Source organism: Tachypleus tridentatus, chromosome 7, assembly GCF_004210375.1.
Source record: "Tachypleus tridentatus isolate NWPU-2018 chromosome 7, ASM421037v1, whole genome shotgun sequence".
Classification (NCBI taxonomy): domain Eukaryota; kingdom Metazoa; phylum Arthropoda; class Merostomata; order Xiphosura; family Limulidae; genus Tachypleus; species Tachypleus tridentatus.
The window spans coordinates 99,449,566-99,473,102 of NC_134831.1; the positions used below are offsets into that span (position 1 = coordinate 99,449,566).

General features: G+C 33.2%; 2 protein-coding genes across 9 annotated transcripts in view; one reads left to right on the forward strand and one right to left on the reverse strand.

The window, feature by feature from the left end:
• Window positions 1-740: 740 nt before the first annotated feature.
• On the reverse strand, window positions 741-12,740 carry LOC143256282 (GTP-binding nuclear protein Ran). Its single transcript, XM_076513326.1, has 7 exons — window positions 12,608-12,740; window positions 9,372-9,445; window positions 7,956-8,040; window positions 7,469-7,594; window positions 5,729-5,916; window positions 1,719-1,889; window positions 741-1,158 (listed from the first exon to the last, which is right to left on the reverse strand). Exons 2-7 carry the CDS (start codon window positions 9,429-9,431, stop codon window positions 1,111-1,113), a joined length of 678 nt encoding a protein of 225 aa, XP_076369441.1. The 5' UTR covers window positions 9,432-9,445; window positions 12,608-12,740; the 3' UTR covers window positions 741-1,110.
• Window positions 12,741-12,898: 158 nt separating this feature from the next.
• The window catches only part of LOC143256281 (syntaxin-like), a 154,912-nt gene continuing 144,273 nt past the window's right edge, over window positions 12,899-23,537 (forward strand). For all 8 annotated transcript variants that reach the window (XR_013031225.1, XR_013031226.1, XM_076513323.1 and 5 more), the window contains exons 1-2: window positions 12,899-13,834; window positions 14,871-14,957. Coding sequence is in view for 6 of the 8 variants with exons in the window: in XM_076513323.1 (XP_076369438.1) it covers window positions 13,802-13,834; window positions 14,871-14,957 (120 nt within the window). In the remaining 2 variants the exon portion in view is untranslated. The remainder of the gene's footprint in view (window positions 13,835-14,870; window positions 14,958-23,537) is intronic.

Here is a 23,537-nt window from a genome sequence, read left to right on the forward strand (position 1 = left end):
GCAAGCATTGACGGATTCCAGTTGCCCTGATATCGTTTTTCCATTGTAGCAATGTCCTGGTGATACTGAAGAGTTCAAGGAAACGATACGTAATGGGCAAATTTGGATGTGGTTTTCGTGGTCAGCAGCTAAAAATCTATAAGGAACACCCAACAGTGTTCAAGAAGCAAAAACGTTGTTGTGCAGTGTAATTATTCGTGTCTTTACTTTTTCTATATAGAGGTTTATTTTCTTGTGCTGTCTTCAACTTTCACTTTACCCCAAATGTTTAAATTCCACTGTTGATGTTTTCACTACACAATATATTAAAGTACATCAGTTTTCACGATTAGTAGACAGCTTTAATTAAACATTACCACTTAATCCATTGGAAATGAAAAAATTTTAGTGGTTTCAAAATATTCCATGATTTTGCTACGTAGTTTAGGAAAAACTGGTGAATCTATAATAATAATAAAAAAACAACCGAATCATACAGCATCTTATGGAAATGGAAAATTTTAATGTTTTTATTACATTTCACTAGATGTGTACCTTGCCAAGTTTCTTTAGCATGAAATTTAAACCTTCAAATTGGAGTTTCACATTTTGATTTCTCTTGTATGTGTGTGTGTGTGTACAGACACAATAATTCATTTTACTTTTGTTTTCCAGCCAAATAGACTTCATGATTTGCTAGATTTAAGGTTCTACACCAGACTAAACTTCATTTGTGGAAACAATTAGACCAAACAACAAACTTGTCTGTAAATTTTATTGTCATCAATGTTAAAAATACAGATTCCATAATAGCATACCAATCACGCATTAATAGCTTGTGCTCCACTCATCCACAGAAGCGATAAATTAACAGTACTCAAGTCACACCAGGTAACACACACACATACACAATGAGGACTACACTACACACACTGATTGGAACAGAAGTAGTAAAAATATTTAACTTATTTTCATAATATTGTTAAAAAACATTTTAAATATGGATGTAAAGTTAAAGCAATATTAGTTTGTTTTACTGTACAAAACAAGAAGAAACTTCTGTAATTCAGTGCATAACAAACAATGTCTTCTGTAAAACTCCAACAGAATTTACTGCCTGACATAAAACTCTTACAGGTCATCGTCGTCATCATCTGGTAAAGAGGTATTCTGAGCCTCCTGCGAAAATCAAAAACAGGTCATATACAACAAACTCACAAAAGTTATTATGTCAAACAGTTTTTCTTCACTATATAGCTTACATATCAAATATTTATTATCATTTCTTTGTTTGGGGCTTGTGTAAATCAATGCCCCACTCACAAAGATTTGTAAGTTTCTAAACAGGGTCATTAAAAATGTTGCACACAAAATGCTTGGATTGCATGATGCAAGGAAAAGGGTTAAACAGTGTTTACAGTTAATAACAGCTACATGTAATAGTTGTACACTTTCAATCAGGGTGATTTATCTATTAAAAATTTATAATCAAGAAGCTACAGTCTCGCAGACAAACAGGACAGTGTAATCACTTCAGGGGGCCTGCAAAAAAAAGCTATACAAAAGAGGACAAATCATGGAGAGAGGGACTCAAAACTTTACTCTATCACACATTGTCCAAAACCTGTAGACAAATAATCATACACCTACACAGATCTGGATAATTCCTTAAGAAACAGAGCGAGAACATCCAACATTAAGTAAAATGTATCAATAACTACCTAGACAAAAGATCTTACCTTCATGTCATTCTCAAGCTTAGCTTGCCATTCTGGATCCATAGAAACTTCTGGAGGAGCAAGAGCTGGCATTGCAACAAACTCAAGGTTCGGATCACCTATCAACTTCCTCGCTAACCATAAGAACGGCTTCTCAAAATTATAGTTGCTCTTTGCACTGATGTCATAGTACTGCAAGAAATGAAATACTTTCAAAAGTTGAGCATATAAATACTTTAATTTTCAATTGAAGTTGTCAAAATTTGCTATTTGAGAACAGGAATAATGTCTAACAAGAAAATTTCCAATTTAAAAAAACAACTAGATAAATATTATAACATTCAATATAACACCAGTAACTAGACAATTTATTATCTTGGTCTGATATTAAATTGAGTCGAAATGCGATAAAGCTTTGAGACAGATAATCTCCCAAATATTAAAACACACAATCTTGTTTGCTGGTGAAGAAAGAAAAGAATATTAGTATGATGGTTGATCAGTCTCTTAAGCCATCCACAGCGTGCTGCTACTAGTGGTAGAGCAAATAGGAATTTAGGTTATAATTTCATTGTACATGGCACTGGATAGACAACATTTGGAATACTGTGTTAGGCTCCTTATCTTAAGGACACTTAATTGTTGAAAAGGGTTCACAGAATGCTATCTGGGATGGAGAAGTCATGAGGACAGATTAAAATCCATAAAACTGTTTTCTCTACATAAAAAAACAAGGAGCTTCAGAGACCTGATTGATAATGTTGATGTATCAACATCTTAAGTGAGAATTATAGAATCAGAAGACACATTGATTTTGGCAAAGTAGAAGCTGTCTTCAGCTAAGACAATTCTATTTTTCAAATAGGGTAATTTGGTCTATGGACTGGGTTGCCTTCAGATGTTGTGGAGACAGTAAATCTAAGTAGATTAAAAAAAAAAAAAAGGCTTGATAGATATATAATATGATAAGGACTGGCTTTATTTTGGCTTAGACAATGGAACAGGTCTCTTGTTGTCCCTGACGTTATTATATTAAAGACGAGCAACTAAAACATATACTGTAACAACACCTAAAAGTCAAAATGTATCTGCACATAAAAAGTAATACTCTCCAGCAATCCAAATGCCTTTTCCTTTCTATTTTTATTTATTTTAGTTGTATTAATTCTTTTTTCCTTACACACTAATATCTTGCTAGAATACCAGAAACTCTATAAAATGAAGAATAAATATGTTTATGCCTTAATAATAATAATAATAAAAACAGTTTTAATCTTTTACTGGACTGAAACATTCAAACCGGAATGTCTAGTTTAAGCTAAATATTTAAAATGAGATGTTTTTCCCTTTACACACACATGTAAATATTTTTAAACAATGTTTACTTCTTGAATTCCTCTTAAACTCCAATTACATGAAACACCAGTACATACAAAAACATAGATGGACTCTGATTACTATCAGATCAAGGTCCTGAACTCTTTATTCTGCAAATAAATACAGATCTTGTAAAGTCTCATGACTCAGGAGTTACAATCTCAAGCAGATGGACAGTAACACAGGTGTTCATAGTATTTCATATAGATATCAGTCACCAGATGCAGCATCTACTGACTTCTGTGCAATCAGACTAGTGAAACTGGCACTAAGAGACTACTGTACTCTTAAATCACATGGATCACAAAAAGCAGCAGAGAAGAGTTATTTGCTTTGGACATGACACCCTTATGACAGATCTATTTGCTCTGGATATCTTGCAGCATATTTCAACACACTGTTGAGCCCAAGATAGTTTTTATATTATGTACTCACTGCCCTTTATGCCACTTGTTTCAAAATCTTAGTTAGGTATTGTGTAGAAGTGTTGCAGATTTGTAAATGATCTAAATACATCATTTCCAAAGTATCATGTTCATTCACTACTAATACACAAAGTTACCTCTAACATAAAGATGCATTGACTACCATTCTCATCTGATATCAAGCATGTGCTTGAAATTACAACAGAAGAAATTGGCACCAATGTTGGGCTCTCCCCTAAATTTAATGAGCCATAGTTAAACACGAATATTTTGTAAGTTCATAGATAATTACACAACAGGTTTAACCTTATCGTGACACGTCAAAAGCTGTGTTATTGCATTTATCAAACCACTAGTTTATGAATTTGTATCAGTAAGTTTGGTATCAAATTGTGGATTTTAATTCAAATTTTAGTATTACACATTAATTAATTTCTGAATTTAAAAGTAAATATTAAAATAACACAATTAAATATACATTTTTGTGAGTTACGTGGCATGTTGAATACAGCACTGGTTAAAATTAATATTTTATGATGTCAGAATACTAAGTCCGTGGTTTTGTAGACATTAGGAACTCAAATTACTAGGCTAGTAATTTATCAAGTATAGTAACATAAGTTGTATTTTGGTGTTAAAAATATGTAATTTTGGGTAAAGACACAACTTACCACCATGAAATCTAAGTTCAGAAGTGACTGAAACAATACCATTAGAGGGCCATTTTAATGTGGTTAGTGGAATTCTATGGTATCAATATAATAATTTACGATTGTTTTTGGTTAATCAACTGTATATAAAACCTAAAAAAACATTCATACCCTACATGTGTGAAATTTTAAAAGGTTTAGGAACCCAAGTCAAGCAGCAGCTGAGTGTAAAAATCACAGCTATAAGATATGATTGTTTGCTTTACTGTTCTATACTTTAAGAAAAAAAAGTTTAATAATTTATTTATAAATATTAATAATCTATATACACGTATATAACGTAAAATAATTGAAATATGACCATGTTACAAAAAAACTATTCCACTAAAACACAGCCAAGGCAGGGTCACTTTGTAAAGGTCAGTTTTATATTATTAGATATGGTAACATAAGTGAATGTGTGCCCCATCAATGTAAGTTCTGTAATGTTAGTCAGGCATGACTGGAAAGTCAGTATAATAAAAACAGTAAATATACAACATTATGAAACTAAACATCTGTATTATAATCTATTGTCATTCTGGAAAGAAAAATGCATAATTTATATTTATCTCAATTTATTTATGGTAGTTATGAAGTTGATTAAACTGACAGATTCCACATAGTTAGTTAGGGTAGAGAAAATAGAGAGACAAAAAGTCTCACTGAAAACAAATGTGTGAAATGTATTTAAGAGGTTTTAGAGATTATGTAAATAATATTTTACATTTCTGGGATAAAGAATAATGGTTGTTTTATCATAACATTTCCCACTTAGACTGGTAATGAAACACTCAATATTTACAAAGCTATCAAATTTTGTGAAGATACAAATATTGCATCAAAGGTTATAGTATAAATATTTAGTGTGTAAATGTGCACATGAACCTGTCACAAAAGGGTTAACATTTAGTCTATATTTCAATATGCAATCAATGTTTCATTTTAAATAACAAGTTAGGTTTATCAGCAAACATGTTTTATGGAAACCTATATATTTTATATTGTTTGAAAACAATAAGCCTTCACTAATGGTCTGTCATTTAGACAAAAATAACGTTTCAATTTTAGTCAGAGAAAAAAGTAAACATAATAAACTTGTGTCCTGTAAACATTTAAACCTAGGGTTTTTAACCAGCTGTTTTGGGTTACACACAATCCTGCAGCCAGTTATAAACTATATTAGAACTGTTGAACAAAGTCACTGTATGTGAAACGCTGGATTCTTCATTGTACACTATTTAATGTAAAGAGATTAATAACCACATTTTTATAGTTGTAATATCAGCGAGAGAGAAAACTGTCTTATTATTTAAGAATAAGTGCTCTGTCTATGTACAATTTTGTTCTTTGAAATGGTTTACATGTGCTCTCAGTGTTACTTAAGTTATTTCATGAGTATTCTTTTATCAAGGACAACAGACCATCTTCACTTTGTCACCCACAGATAAATATGAGGTTATTTGAAGAAACTATATTCTTATTTCTATGGCCCCTGTTTATTATACATAAAATTAAGAGGTTATTTGAAGACACAAACCTGGAGATTTTTTTTTCTGTGGAAGACAATGGACTTTGCCTTCACCTTTCTGTCTCTGATGTCTACCTTATTTCCACAGAGAACTATGGGAATGTTTTCACACACTCGAACCAAATCTCGATGCCAGTTGGGAACGTTTTTGTAAGTGACACGAGAGGTGACATCAAACATGATCACTGCACACTGACCTAAAAATGTACAAAAGGAAACCTAGTTTTACAACTCTTTACAGTTTAGGACACTTTTTAATCACATTTCTTTCATTCTTAAACTGTTATGCATGAAAATATCACAAAACCTGAAAATAAGACTGATACTATTATGTGGATTTCTCTATAGAAATCTCCACAAGAACATTTTACTGTAATTAAACTGTATTTAAAAAACAAACAATTCCCAAGATTTTGTATAATAAAACTTAAGATTCTTAAATGTTTACCATGTTTCAAGAACACTTATGAATCATTTTGATTTTGGCACAGGTCATATAGTATTATAAAAGGTGGAAATCAAAGTAATATAACATTTGATAATATAAGAAAATATTAAATTAGACACTTTACAAATTACTTATTCTAAATTACAGACACTTTACAAATTACTTATGTTTCCATAACCATTACAATAAACTTCAAAACTTAATATTTTCTAAAGTAAAAAAACTGTTGATACAGACAGAAATTTAGAGAAAACAAATATACAGTACAGACTGGAAGAAACTAAAAATATGTGTGAGGTTGAAGAATCGATAAATGGAAACACTTCAAGTTCACAGAATAAAGTAGCATTTAAACTGCATTAGGTAACAGCCAGAATTCCCATTCTAGTCAGAACTAATTGTAATTAAACAGGAGTTCTGTCCAAGTAAATAGGTTAAGTACATTATGGTATTACAAATTCATACTATTAATTATGTCTAGTGGTTTCTAATACACACAATCAAATGAACAAGTTATGTAGAAACCAACATTTGTTCTTGTGAGGAAATAATAAATATTAATTTACACTAATGTTTTTAGATGTGGCATAGTGGCATATATCTCTTGGCCAATTGGAGACCTAATTATAGTTTTGGACTCAAATCCTTTTGACTGATGTATAACCATGTCCAAGACCAGATTATTTGATTCTAATCCCACCTAAAATAATTTTAATTTGAGGGTGAGCTGGTATAGATAATAACAAGCAATAAAACTATATTTGGTATACGTGCACCCCATGCTTGGTATTGCTGGCATACAAACATACAGCTTATAACAAAAGAAAGGAAAAAGATCTCATAGATCTACTAACTCTAATCCTACCTTAAATATTAAGTGGTGCAGCTATTGAGGATTCCCTTGTTTTTATTAAGGAAACAAAGTCAAAACTATTATCTAAACATACAGATATAAATATGGTTAGTCATGTAGCCACTCAGCTCTAAAAGTCGTGTACAAGCAGAATACATCAATCATGGGAAGTTACACCAACAGAAGCAGTAGCAACTAATACTTGGAAAAATGGAAAGCAGTAATAATCATAACCGGAAATTTTGATCACTTCATTATATTTGTCAGGAATACAAATCCCATAAAATGAACATTGGAACCAAAATTATTACAATTTATGGAGTGTTAAATTTACCATCATCTGTTTATAATAAATTATTTTAACTACTAAATACTATGATTCAGTAACACAAAATCTGTTCAACATTAAATATGAAAGAAAAATACAAATACTGAGAAAACGGCTCACCCTGAATATAGTATCCATCACGTAAACCTCCAAATTTTTCTTGACCTGCCGTGTCCCACACGTTAAACCTGATTGGCCCACGGTTGGTGTGAAAAACTAAAGGGTGAACTTCGACACCAAGAGTTGCTGAAAATTCAGTCACAATTATTACAGATCTTCAATTACTAGAAGACATTCATTTTACTTAAATACATTTCTTTGTCTTCTAAGAATAAATATCCTTCACCTGTGATCAAACAAGTTATATACACAAAAAAAGTAAAAATAATCCAACAGTATAAATAATTAATATAGCAGTTTATTACAAGTATGCAGAGTAAAAAAACTGCTTACGGTAAAGAAGATAGCTCCTGATTAGTAACTTGTCAACAACAAGCAAAATGATCAAAATACAATCATTAATTAAGCCTAGATCAAAGATTTTATATTGGAGAACACACACTTTACTACCAAATAAAATAACCTCACAAATTGTAGGCTAACTTACCCACATACTTCTTTTCAAATTCTCCAGTAAGATGTCTTTTGACAAATGTTGTTTTCCCTGTTCCACCGTCCCCCACCAATACACACTTGAATGATGAAAAAAACAGACATCAATCTTCAGTGTTTATCAAAAAACAATTTATAGTGATATAACACTTTTTGTTAAAACAATTAAAATTCTAGTCTGCTTCTAAGAAAACCTCAAATCTCAGTCTCCACGTTCTACGTTCAGATACCTGATGGTTCAAATTAGAAGCCTCAAAAGCTTTGGAAATGAATAGAATTATTAATCACTGGCTTCTTTACTGTCACTTTAGGTTTACTGAACGTTTTTCATGTAATAAATGGGAACAACCTTGTACAATTTTAATTTTAAAAGGATTTCAATTACATGACAAGTTAACTACATAGAAAACTATTTTGTACACCATATCTGGACAAATTATTTAGTTTGTTTTATTTCTAAAATCTCATATGAAGTTGGTGCTTTAAAGGTTAGGTCTGATCATTGACTTTTTAAAATTTACTTCAAGTAAATTAATATAGTTTGAAAACAGCATTAAACTGTTAGGTAAGCCTAGTTGTTGAATTATCAGGGAACAACTGACCCATTCAATGAATTTTAATTATAATAAGGAAGTACAAGATAATGCATGTCACTCAATTAATATAGTTGGAAACCCACTCAAAACAGTGACTGAAGAAAAGAACTTTGACACGAGAGCAGATGAGTCATCATGCAACTGAGGCAGTATTTTGCTGGTAATAGTTTTAGATGTACCTAGACATACTTATTACAATTCAAATGAGATAATTACATTTTATATACAAATACTAGTTAGGACTCAACAGGAATAACGTGCACAGTTTTGGTCAAATTAAAAACTGTGATTCCAGAGATAAAACAGTCACACAGACAGGTTATGATCAGAGGTTTCTTTTGAGAAACTAAACATAAAAGGTTATCTTGTTAAAGTTTACAATTTTAATTTATACATTAAAGGCTTTCTATTCCCTTTCACTGTATTTGGTAGTGAATGATATGAAATGTAAGATTTGACAAAGACAGGATAGGTTCTAGTTAATAACTGTTGCCATCAGCAACAGCTGAGGTCTGCATTTTACAAGTTTAAAAAGAAAGTACAACTTGAGAAGTATTGTTTACTTTTTCAAAAGTAGGTCTACAAGGATAATACTAAAGAATCATATGGTTTGAGCTGTACATGCAACTATTACCTACTTAAAGTGAAAATAAACAGTGTAATGAATATAGCTAATTATACTTTTACCTATAAATATTAGAATACACCATTTCATCAGCTGGACACTCTTGCTGTTAACAGTATTTTTGGTTCATTTAGGTTTGCAATGTTAAAAACAGCACCAAAACTAATCTACATAACAAAACAATTCTTACTTTAAAAGTAGGAACACCATCTTCTTGGTCTGTTGGTTGGTTATGTTGTGGCTGCTGCATTTTGTTTATAATGACTACAGAGAAAACAACAGAAGAATTCAATAGTTACCACTCTGTCGTTGATTTTCTTGTAAAAACAAACAGTAGCTTAGCAATTTTATTGAAAGAAACAGAAAAGCAAATCTACATTATATGTTACTAGTCTTGCTTTTAAAGTTCAAATTCAGTAATAAAACATGACGAGACATACAAGAACAAATTACTTAAACCTAACACTTCTTGTCAACCTAGTAGATACCTTACACAAAGTTTGTCAACTCAAGAAGTCATCCTGGTAAGTGTCATGACTCATCATTAACAGAGTACAATCATTTGTCAATTCAGTTTAAGCTGGCTGTCTACACAAAACACATGGAACACTTCTCAAAATTCTTGTTCACAATGGTCTTGCAGATACCATTCAAAGAAACAGATCAGATAGTTTATCAATGAATGACTTCCAATTTACCAAGTGTAATTATATACAAATACACAATGAATTATTTCTCATGGGAACACCTAAAAGTATAAAGCAAGATATGCACCACTCTAATAGTATTAAGCAGCCCAAGTGATTTTCAACAACCAATTTCTTGCAAAATAAAAGCATTTCTGGCTTTTATGACAAATGTGGCTTAAAGAAAACTATCTGTAATTGTTGGGCTTACATATACCAAGTTGCCACATTTATGGTATCCAAAACTAAGTCTGCCAAAGATGACCTTTCTCTCTTCATATGTATACATAAGTTTACACACAACTGTCCAAATAAATCTGGCACCAAACTAATAAAAACATGTGGATGGAACATTCCAACTTTCTAATGGCAGAGTGAATAGCTACAACTGAGAAACACATCACAGGTGTTTTGTTAATATACAGAAAATATGGAGAACACCACATATGAATAGAAACTTATTAAGAGTAGCCATTAACTGTATTCAAAAGGTTTCTAGACGTACATTTAGATGTTTAAAACATAACGTAGAAATTAATGTATTTCTTGCAAGGGCTGAATGAAAAAATAAGGTTTCAAATAGTTTTACTGCAGCAAAGGTTCAGTGGTGGTAAAAAAGTAAAAGACAATACAAAATACAAAATTAATTCATATATTTTAATAGTAGTATAAAACGACAAATTCCAAACTAAGAATCTTACTTTTTGAACATCGAAGACGCGTGTAAACCTTGCAAAATAACGAAAACCCTAGCCAGTGATTAGAAACCATATTGAAATATATACAGATATACAAAACAAATTATTAGAAAGGATAAACAGAATAGAAGGGTTTAATAACAAGTGTTGAATAATAAGATGAAGACAATTAGAAAACTGTTTTAATAACACTTAAATTAACTCAGTTTACATGGCTTCAATAATTAGTTTATACTTAAATGTTTATTGATACTGTTTTACAAAATAACCTTCCGAGCTTCTTACCCATTTGGGTAATTTTGTTTGTCCTTATTACTTAGATTCATAAAACGTACAGTGATGGATCAAGTTTTTTTTTATGGCTACTCAAATTTCTTTGTATATTCAAACACAGATTTGAAAATAGGTTAACTCCATAAAGATTAAAACTTATTCTCAGATCTACAAGTTTTCAATGATAAAAATTATAAAAACAAAGAACAGTTACGTGTGAACCATTAACTGTCAATTGTTACTATGTAGTTCGTTACATGCACCACTGATATGCTACTTAGCATATAACATGTATATCTCTCCTTGTATTTATCGTGCACTATTTCACGTTAGTAGTATCTATGATTTAGTGATTATACAAAACACTAAATGTGCTATGCAACTTCAGCCAATTAAAATGCCTCAAATATAATTCCAGAAATAAAATAATCCAACTTTGTAGATTAGCACAACTTGAATAACTTAAATATACACAGAACAAATATTTCATTACGAGGAAACCAACACAACATTTTGTTACCTAGCTTACAGAAAATAGAAAAATAAACAAAAAACATATAGATCAAATCCAATCAACTTCCTAACACAATGCAGTTTACTATGGAACCATACAACATAATTCAAGGAGAACAAAGAATCTGTAATGTAAATCCATTTGGACTTTCCTTTAGACTTTAAAATAAAACACCTACAGCAAATCTTTATCGTTCAAACACCAATTCTTCCAGACACACAAATATATTTATATGGGCTAATAGGCCCCAGAGCAACTTGAAAGGTTATTAATATTAGGCTAATAATTTTGTATTTAAATGAAATTGCCATTTAAATCCATTAATGAATGGATTAACGAAATTCCCACTGTCCCTATCTACTATCTAGCGAAACCACAGCCAGGGGAACGGGCTTGGAGAAATCAGGACTAGAAACGTAGGAGTGTTAAACTACCTACATCCACCACATCTACAGGCAAAATGCTTCACAGGCCAATTACTCCTGCTAGGAAAATAAAACTGTTTTATTATTTTATCAAACATATAGTCCTTCACATCCATGAACTTACCTGACAACATATTAAATGAATTAAAAAATTAATCGAATACATATATACAAACCATATCATGAAGCATGCTATTTACAACGTTTTTATCACACAAGTGATAACTTCTAAAGTGTATCGGTTTCTAAAGTTCCATACCAGTTATTACCGCTAACATTCGTGACTTCATCACTCACACAACCTACATTACTATTATTTATAACTAAATTTCATATGAATTTTGAATTCTTTATTTATGTCTTCCTCAACTCTCTCGTGTTCCAGAGAAAAGACCGATACCATTTTTTTTTTTTACTGATCGGACATTCACTCTAAGCATCTCATAATAACTTAAAGCCTAAATTACAGAGTCAGTGAAGACTGTTGAAAATGAAAGTAAAGACTTAATGTATTGTTTCTATTCGTACTAATAAAGCCTAAATATGCTAGTTCGTCTATCTTTTCATCCTGTTAACTTTAGTATGACAATGAGATATCCTTATTACACTATACTGTATAAACATTGTAAATGTAAGTGTAGTCTTCAGAATTAGTTAAAAACGTGTTACATATCTTTATGTACTTAAGCCTAACTGACTTATCTCTGGTTAGTGTAAATAGTATGAAAGGAAAGTCACCAAGTTGCGATTGCACAAAAACATGTGCACAAATGCACAACTTGTGAATCGAACAAAATAGATTAAATGGATTTTAAAATGTCAACACTTACCTCTTCTTCGGCACACAACACTTCCTCCTGAAAAACCTTCGTAACCGCTAGCTACGACTACGCGGACCTTCGAAAGATTTTGGCGCGGAGTACCTCTACTTTTTATTTTATTAAAGAACAATATATTAAAGATAGCTTTTTATTTTTACTATAGTTTCAACGTAATAATTATTAATTTCAAATAAAATATTATATTAAATAACTGATTTATATGTACATCAATGTTTAATCGTCGTGGTAATGACGTCACCCAGATAATCGTTTTGCTCTGATATTTGAATGACGCCCACTTTAGCGGGTGTTTCAGTGAAGTACTCCACGTCTGTGTATTGGTTCGGGTGTAGCGTTTCAAGAGACAATTTGGAAGTGCGTTCAGACAGTTGTGTTTTTATTTTACTATATTTTACCAACAAGTGGTAGATCAGAAGTTTAATTTTGAGAATCATGGATTTCGTTTTCACGTGTACTTTTTATATTAACTTAAGTTAGAACGAGATATTTAGATATCCGTATCAGTTTTTGTGAGTTTTAAGAATAAGAGTGAAAGCAAAGCCATTTTAATTTACTACTATATTTTACTTTTAGAAGTATTATATGCCAAATTTTTATATCATGTTCTGCTGTGCATATTATTTCAAACTTCTTTGAACGTTTTATAGAACATTGTTTTAGCGTTAGGAATATTTAACTTGGTACTTATTGCTGATTAAGCTCTCCTAACAGTAATGGTTTGGAAAGCTCTGTTGTAAAGTTCAAAGGTGTATCCTGTAGCACAGTTGCTATACGTGAAAACCACTCATTTTTCGGGTTTCATTTGTGTGTGTGTGTGTATGCTCGCTTGTTATTTGACCGAAAGAACCTAACATTTTCGTGGCCTTGTACTGTTTTCGTTATGGTGTTAGTGATTTTTGGTACAGTACTATTAATGAAAGAAACTTGTTTGAGTTGTTGCAAACTTTACTGTTTCGAAGAAAAATCTACATTTATGGCTGTTCGTTTGTCTGTAGAAAATAATACAGAATGTTGTTGGTTAACAAAGATCGAAGATAGTACTTATTAATTTGAGATCCAAATCAACGTAATTACAGTGAAAACGGTGAAGAAAGTTCCTTGATCTCTCAATTTCGAATTTTATCAATTTTAAACTTATTTTGAACGAACTAGAGATTTGTATTAAGAAAATTATTTCTCAAGATGATAAAAGATAGGCTTGGAGCTTTAAAAGCGGTAAGTTAAATAATAGTGTAATTTCTTATATTTTGGAATACTGTTTGTATTCATTAACCTTCCAAGTGGATTTTACTTCTCTTTGGAATATTTTAATTCTTTTATGATTATATAATAGTGAAATGTGTATGTTAAAAACAAATTTCTATTTTATATGCTTATATTAGTTGCATTTTTATTTTATATTGTTAATTTTACTATTATATGCAGATTTAGTATTACGAATCCTGCTTGGTTTATTTTCAATTAAATTGACTGCTAGGTTCTTTAAACCATATGTGAGGAAAATAACGGAGTTCTTTGATTCTAAATTTAACTAGTAAGGTGTATTGAGTGAGTGTTTTTGATATGGAAAATTTTGTTTACGTTTAATGAATGAACAACTTTCTTAGATCTTTTCATAATAATAATCTGCCATAAATGTTAGTAATTTATTGGATGATCAAGTTACATTGTTATTAGATCTGTATTGTTTAGTTTTGTGTAATAGCAAATTATTGAATTTGAAACATCTACAACTTAGAGAGCCAAAACAGTTGGTTCATATGTATATAACTTTTCAAGTATAATTATGTTTTCTTTTAAAACAATATGCAATATGTGAACATTAATTTTCTTACTGTCACAATTGAGAAACAGAGCTATAAGGAAATTTTTTCTCTCTAAGACATGTCACTAGATAAATAAGACATTTCTTTTTTGCTACCAAATTTGCATGGATACTTGTTGACTTATTTTAAGAATAATGTTTTAGACAGTTTTATAATGGTAAAGATTTGTTTTGGTAGTTTAGTAAACTATACTTTATTATACAGAGACCAGATATGAATATATAATTTATGGCTCAGTATGTTCAAATGTAACTTTGGCAGAATTGTTACAACTTGAATAAAATGTTGATGAAAATACAAGAAAAGCTACTGTTCTTAAGTGTACCAACCAATTATTAAATTGATTAATCATGGAACTCTTGTGTTAATTTTTACACAGTTTTCATGTGATTTAATACACAGAAAATGATTAACTTACATTCCAGACCCAGAGTGATGATGATGAAACCCACAACTTGGTGTCTATTGAAATGGAGCCTATTGATGGTGTACTGGGAGAATTTTTTAAAGAGGTGAGAATTTATTTTAATTAGATGTATACTTACTTCATTATGGGATAACAATGGATGCACAACTTGGACAAGTGAAAATTGTGATGTTTGAGAAATTCATCCTTCTCATAAAAATAACAAACTTCAATCAGACACAATCATATATATATATATATATATATATATATATATATATGGATATGTAAGTTACCTGTTGCATTCTTTACCTGGATAGTTTTTTTTTTTTTGTTAGACATTGTTAGAGGATTAATTGAATATTGTGAAAACTTAAGTTGTGCCATTGCAATCTTTTGCTTCTATAAAATTACTTTTCTTGTATGACTAATTTTCCTTATAAAACATATGTAATATATAAATACTTTAAACTGTGGGGTTTATTGAGGGTGTTATTACTATTTATGATGATCTGTTAAATTTGGCATTTTAGGGAAATTGTTATAGCAAAAAATAGAATAGTAGTGACATCTACTTCCAAGTCTTACTTCTTAACCATATATTTTATTTTTAAAGTATAAAACAGCAGCCAATACAAAATAATAACAGGAAAAACTTCTAGGTAATGAGAACAATTTATAATTTTAAAACTTTTTGAAGTGTTATGTAGTGATTTTATTATAATAGTAATAACATGCACAAAGTTAGCAAAACTCTGTAATTGTATAAATTATGAATAGCAGATGCACATTTAGGTGCACAAGAGTAAACATAACTGGAAACTGTACTTGCAAAAATAAAAGCATATACATGAATAGTTTTTATTTCATTTTTTATGGAGTTAGCTTCACTTAATAAAGTTGGTACAAATGTTGCTTCATTGTTACTAATTTATGTAATATTCATTTAATTAATATTTAAATAAAAATAAAATAACACATACAACAAGCATTAGGAAAACTTTATATAATGCATTATTTTACCTCACTTTGTCCCCTTAACCATCAGTCATTGGGCCACTACTAACAACTTTTTCCCCTTAACCATCTGTCATTGGGCCACTACTAACAACTTTGCCTCCAGCTCTCTCTCTGTCTTTATCTCTTCTGCCACGTGGACTCCAGGCCTGTACACATCTTCCCACTGCTCCTTTTCCCTCTCAAGATGACTCATAGTATGGTCTTTGTCAAGTCAGATGACTGTGAGACATGACTATATCACTTCAGTTTGCATTTCTCCACAATGGTCGACAAATCTTCATATGGTATGATAGCTTGTTGAATCTTGTTTTGGGCCTCTTCATTGGTAACACAAATTTCATATTAGATGTGCAAGATCCTTCTCTAGCAACTTCTATCTGTGGCCTCTATTCTTCCTTCTAAATCTGCTGTGAAGGTTCATGATGCTGTATTTGCTGACCATGAATAATATTAAATGTTGAGCTGCATGTAAGGGCAAAATTTAATACAATTAATTGTGTTATTAGACTATTTTAAAGGAAGGCTGTAAAATTGTTTATGTGGCTCACAAAGATCCTTCAGTTATTTCAGTAGTGGAGAATGTGTTAGGTTTTTCATTATTATATGATACATACAAAAAAGCTGGTATTTGATATCTACCTGCATAGTGCATATGATTTGACACAACTATAAATTTTTGAAATGAGTGTGTTTTATTACTTGGCCATTTTGCAGTTTTAAAACCAACAGAAATTTAAAACATCCTTACTTGCTGCTGTTTCTTTCAAACCTTCCTATGCATCTTGTTGGTATTAGCGAATATTTTAAAAACAATAAATTTTCAAATAATACTGAAAAATCATATGAGTTATCCAATATATTTCTAACCAGCATTGAAGCAATAAACTGGATCTTAATGTTGTAGGCTGTGCTTCCATCTAAATGTGTATTGAGATTTGGTGTTATGTGATGGGTTAAGCTAGAGCAGATTAACTAAGACAATTGGTTAGTTACTCGATGTACTAACTAATATTGGGTTCAGCTTGAAGTCATTTCTGAAATGAATGAATGAAATTGTGAAAAACAAACTAATCTTGCTACATATAAAAAGAACAGTTTTAATAATTTTAAGCCACCTTTCAACAGTGAAGTGTAACAACTGTCAAGGTTTGATAGCTATTTTATCCAATAGGTGTAGAATGACACATCATAAAAAAAAAAAAAAAAGAGCAAAGTTCTGGAACAGGGTATTAAGGAAAGACAGAACCTTATCCACATATACAGAAGAAGTGAATGATTGGTTTGGTGGTATGCAAACTAGGCTAAAGTAAAGTAGTTATTTACATTTAAGGGAAGCTGCCCAGTTAACAATAGAACTAATCAAAGAAAAGGTAACACAGAACAGAAGGTGTTTTGAATGCAACTTAAAAGAACATATTAGGAACTGTACACAAGTTTAACCTAGTGCATGATGGGAAAAGAGAATTCCTATCACTTTGGAAAATATGGACATCACTCCAAGATACTGTGGTAAATGGAACAACGGTAGCACTATGTAATAAATTTTTGTTCCTGGATAGTATGTGTTATTTCTTAATTGCTTATGCTGTAAAAGTACAGAAAATGACCATTATTTCCTTCGAACTTTACTTTTTTAACCTGGATAATGAAATTTAGAAATTACCCTATTTTCTATGTAAAAACGGGCAATAAAACAACATATGAATCAAGATTTACGTGTATTTATACTAAAGTTATACAAAAATGTTTAGAAGTGAGTAGTTTTTCGAGACTTGAGACTGTAATGTAAATCACTTTCACGTATCAGCCTCCAAATACAGTCTCCCATCATGTTTTTGTTATACGCTCCTTGGTAACGGTGTTCAAAGTCCAGTATATCTTGGTGGAAGCACTCTCTCCTCTGAGTATGCTCCCATGTTCTCCTTGAATTTATTAAGATGATCGTCAAGGATATGGACATCCTGCAGCCCATTTTGTTGTAGTCCCTCACTAGAGCCTCAACCAGTTCCACACAATTTTCGGCTTCGTGATTGCCCAAGAAGTTCAGTAGGAAAGGAAAAAAAGCTTGGAGCGAGCATTGACCTTTGCCTGAGACATCTTAGGGGAGAAGTCTCGAAGGTACTTGAAGGCTGCAGACTCCAGAGAATTCGGTCCGTTGTGGCCAGAGCTTCCTGTTGTAATGCTTCTACAATATTCTAGAAAGTTCTTAAATTCTCTATCAGCTACTCAGCATTGAATCTACCTGGAATTTTCTGGAAAATGGGTAAATTTGAAAATTTCATTACCCAGATTACAAAAGCAAAGTCTGAAGAAAAAAACTATTTTCCAATTACTTAAGGCATAAGCAATTGAGAAATAACGCCGCCTGCCCAGGAACAAGAAAAAATAAAAATTTTGTTACTTAGTACAATAAACTAAGGAGGCAATATCCCGAATAGTGTACAAAACTGTTGTCATTTCGCTTCTTTTGTAAGTTAGTGTTTAGGGATTGTTTAGTTTTTTGGTAGCTGGATAGTTGAAAGTTAGTTGTTTTAAAGGCTATAATTGTGACGAGTTTGGTTACATAAATTGGCAAGAGTCGTTATGTTGTGTTTGCAATTACATTGTTGTCTACGCTTTACTAATATTGTGCGAATTTTCGGTATTTTTGGAGGCCTCCATGTATAAGTATTCATATAGGTGGCTCGCGAGCTCATGTCAAGAAAGAAGTGACGAAAAAGTGAAGTGAAAGAAAGGTTCAGTCAGGGAAGATTTATAAAACGTGAAATTAGCCAGTGTGTGAGTGACGGGAAATATTCTGAAGTGAGTTTAAATATACATGAGAATAATTTATCTTGTCAAACGGTGTTATAAAGTAATTGAACCCACCTGTGCAGACTTTAACAGAAAGGAGGTAATTATTTAAGGTTCAAGATACACATGTGGTAAGTGGTAACCAACGCGGTAACGTAAATGAATTATTCACTAATATTTTGTGATAAAAGTAGTTCGTCTTGACAATAAGATTTTAAATTAATAGAATTAGCCTAAATGGGCTTTTGAAAAAGGAGATTCTGAGTTTTAGACATGACTGTGATATCCTTAGTCTAAAGAGGTTTTTGTACATAGTTTGACTTATTTTGAATATGCTATTTTAAAACAAGTGGAGCGTGTGCTATCTGTTTTTATCGAATTTATCGCCAGTAATTCGGACAACTATTGTAAGAGAATCCTCAGCCTCACATAAACTATAAAATTGACGTTTAGCGAGCTAGCCGGGATTGTACAGTAGCAAATGGTGATGGAAGAATATGTGAACGAAAGCAGAAATAAATAGGCCTATATATGCACAACTGTAGTGGCGGATAAAATAGTGTAGTTTACAGTCGCACTAAATAACTATGTTAATAAATGAACATAGAAGTGGAGTGTCTTGGGTTTAAAAAACACTGAACTACGAAACTTTGTTAAACAAGAATTTGAGAGAAAAGAGTGGTAAAAAAAGAGAAAATGAGAGTTGGAGAAGAAAATGAGAGAAATAAAAGACTGAAAATAAAAAGTGAGACCAGGAACAGAAAGAATAAGATCACGAATTGAGGTCACCAAACTCAGCCAACAGAAAGAAGACCCGTAATGTATAGAATTTTTGTAGTTATTCTGAATATATATTACTTTAAAACGAGTGGAGTGTGTGCTGTTTGTTTATTGTCGAATGCATCTCCAGTAAATGACGCACACCATAAAACCCTGAGACTGTAGACGAGAATACATACTTCATCTGCCTCAGTTGAGATCAGGAGTACATTATTCAAAGAAACTAGTTCATCAGAAGGTTCATTGATAGGAAGCTATGGAACGTGTTGATTGATGTGACTTACAACAGTCTGGCTTGATTTGGTAATGAAAGTTAATATTCTTTCGAGAAGCAAAAATATGACTTGATACAAACAGCAAGAGGTAAGTTGGAAGTTCTTATATATATATGTATGTATGTATGTATAAGGCCTGTGTTTAACTTGTGTAGGCAATTGATATAGAGGGAGAATACATAATTGCAAAATCTTTTGTGCAGAACTACATATGTGAAATTAGACTTGGTCAAAACACATCAGTTTATGATTAGGAAATCCTTGAATGCTTCATGACAGTCACACCACAAGAGACTGAACTTCCACTGAAAATAAGGATGGAAACGCAAGATTATAAGCCCAATGAACCTAAAATGCAACTGAGTAGAATCCAGAAATATAGACAACACAAACAAAAGGTGATATACTGTTGTCTTGGAACGTACAACAGAAGATTGGCCAATTGGTTAGCTTCAAAGGATAACTTTGTAGGAGTTAATTAACCTGCTGAAGAGTTCATACTTCCTGTAATGATTACTTCAATGTATCACCAGTGGATTCCCTCAGCTATCATCTTTAAGAGAATTACCTCTGTGACATGATGGTAAAGGACCTGTGATTATAAAATAGTCACCCTTGGTGTAGATTTCTGTACATGGTGAAGGGACCTCCCACAGAAGTTTGTTCTTTCAGTTTACCTCCTCTGAGATCTAAACCATCCACCCACGTGTTTTGCCGTGCGTGGCGATCTGTGGACGGGAAGAGAGGATCCTAGTGGTTGAGGGGGTTCAACCCATACACATCACTTTGGCCTTAATTTCTTGTAGACTGGCAGCCTTCAGGTGGCCCCTATGGTCAGTTAGCTGGTCCACTTAGGCTAGGATCAACCAAGTACCAGTGTTGGATGTTCTCAATGAGTGTTGTGGACAATATATTTGATGCTGTATTGGGTAATAGTGCTCACAAGACCCTGGTGCTGCTGCAGTGTCCTTCTTTGGCATTGTAACTCACTACTGTAGGGCTCCATGGTGGGTGGGGGTCAGTGGGCACCAAAATATTTTTTATTGTGGATCCCCAAATAACGAAAAAACAGTCCAATGGTAAACAACTACGTCTTGCAGATTCTCAGCAACAATTTTCAACACCTGCACCTCATTTTCTTATATTACATTCTCTTTCGGACAAACCTTTTGGGAAAATGTCTCCCTTTTTTGTCAAGAAGGGACCAGAGGGACTTGCTGGCTCTCCAAAGTCAGTCATAAATCTTTGCTCTTATGACACTGGTGGAAACATCCACTCCTAAGCACAGTGAACTCCTCTTACATTCGAAGGCGATTGGGGATATATCCATTGAGATTACTTCACATGCTATTTTGGATTCATCACGAGGAGTTATTGTTGAGAGGGATTTGAAGAACATTCCCGAGTCGGAAATTCTTGCAGGTTTTTCTATCTAAGGAGTTTCTGCAGTGAGGTGTATCCCCACTTGTAAAGGTGGAATTATGGTACTGACCAATATTCTCATTCTAACATTTACATCACCATGTACACCTGCTACCATCAAAGCAGGTCATCTTGATTGCAAGGTATAGCTACATATTCTAAACCCTCTCATGTTTCCATTGTCAGCAGTTCTGTCACACAGACATCATGTCGTGCTTTCGTGACGTGTGCTAGTTGCAGTGGAAAGGACCACAATGCTTATGAGTGTGAAACAAACCCTCATTCCATTAATTGTAATTGCTCTCAACTAGTCTACTTTCATTTTGCCCTAAGTGGTTGGAAAAAGAGATGCAGCATTTGAAAACGATTCAAAACATTACTTACCCTGAGACTCGAAAGTTGCTGTCCATCGCTTCATCTCAGACTTATGCTGCTGCACTTTGGTCCACTACTACAGTGGGAGTGCAGACAGATTTCTCTATGCCTCCAAAAGAATCATTCTCAAACCATATGAAAAAATCTTTTGACATGTGTGGTTAAGAAAGCTGATGAATCAACGTCAACACTCATCTCTGTCCCTAACATTCATTCCAGCAAACCCAAAGATTCACTTTCTTTGGTTCTGTATACAGGCATTTCCTCGGGTACATCTTTTCCCGCCCCAAGATCCAAAACATTCATTCATGCCCTAAGTTGCTGGAATCTTATTCCAATGACAGACCTGCCCAATCGACCCAGAGTAGGATCCATGGAGGTCAATAGACCTCCCTCGAATAAGGACAAAGTTCTTGGGGCTTATCTTTGACTGGAAGCTGACCTATATGTCACACATCTATCTAGCAGCTAGTAGTCAAATGTACAAGAGCACTGAACATCCTTCGTCTCCCCCCAGTGTGGATTCGTGTACATGGTGAGGGGACCTCCCAGGGAAGGTTCTGTTCTTTCAGTTTACATTCTCTGGGATCTAAACACCCACCCACGTGTTTGCCGTGCGTGGTGACTCGTGAAGGGGAGGAGAGGATCCTGGTGGTTGAGGGATCTAACCTTAACACACCACTTTGGCCTTCAATTCCTGTAGATGGGCGACCTTGGGGTGGCCCCTTTGCGTCAATTGGCTGGTCCACTCGGGCTAGGGTCAACCAATTACCGGTGTTGGATGTTTTCAACAGGTGTTGTGGACGTTATATCTGATGCTGGTGTTTCGGTATAGTGCTCACAAAACCCTGGCATTGCTTCAGTGTCCTTGTTTGACATTGTAATGCATCCTTTCGTAGGGCTTTATGGTGGGTTGATTCAGTGGGCACCGAAATCTCATTTTCTTTATTTTGGATACTCCAATTAAAAATCTTAATAAAATAGTGAAAAACAATCTATAGGTAAACGACCACGTCTTGAAGATTCTAAGCAGCAATCCTCACCATCTGTACCTATTGTTACACCTAATTTTTTTTATATTGCACAAATTTTCAGACAAACCTTTAGAGCAAATGCCTCCCTTTTTCATTCAGAAGGGACTAGAGGGACTTGCTAGCTCTCCAAAGTCAGTAAAGAAGCTTCGATCTGGTGACATATAGGTTGAATCATCCACATCCCAACACAGTGAATTCTGTTGCATTCAAAGGCAATTGGGGATATACCTATAGAGGTTACACCTCATGCTACTTTGAATTCATCACGAGGAGGTATTGTTGAGAGGGATTTGAAGAACATTCCAGAGTTGGAGATTCTCGCTGATTTCTCCAGCCAAGGAGTTTCTGCAGTGAGGTGTATCTATACTCGCAAAGATGGAATTATGGTGCTGACCAATGCCTTCATTCTGACATTTACTTCACCACGTCCGCCTGCCACCATCAAGGCAGGTTATCTTAATTGCAGAATATGGCCATACATTCCAAACCCTCTCCAATGTTTTCAGTGTTTTTGGTCGCTCGAAGACGTCATGTCATGGCTTCTTCACATGTGCTCGTTGCAGTAGCAAGGACCATGATCCCTATGAGTGTGAAACAGACTCTCATTGCATCAATTGCAATGGCTCTCATCCGTTCTACTCATTCTTGCCCTAAATGGTTGGAAGGAAAAGAGGTGCAATGTTTGAAAAGGATTCATAACACTACCTATCCTGAGGCTCGAATATTGCTGTCCACCACCTCATCTCGAACGTATGCTGCTGCACTTCGTTCCACAACTACTGTGGGAGTGCAGACAGATTTCTCTGTGCCTTCTAAAGAATCGTTCTCCAAACAAATGAAAAGGCCTTTGACCTCCATGGTTAAAAAAGTTTATGAATCAACTTCAACACCTATCTCTGTCCCTTACATACATTTCACCAAACCCCAAGATCCACATCCTTTAGTTCCAGGTACAAGCATTTCCTCGGATCCATCTTCCTCTCTCAC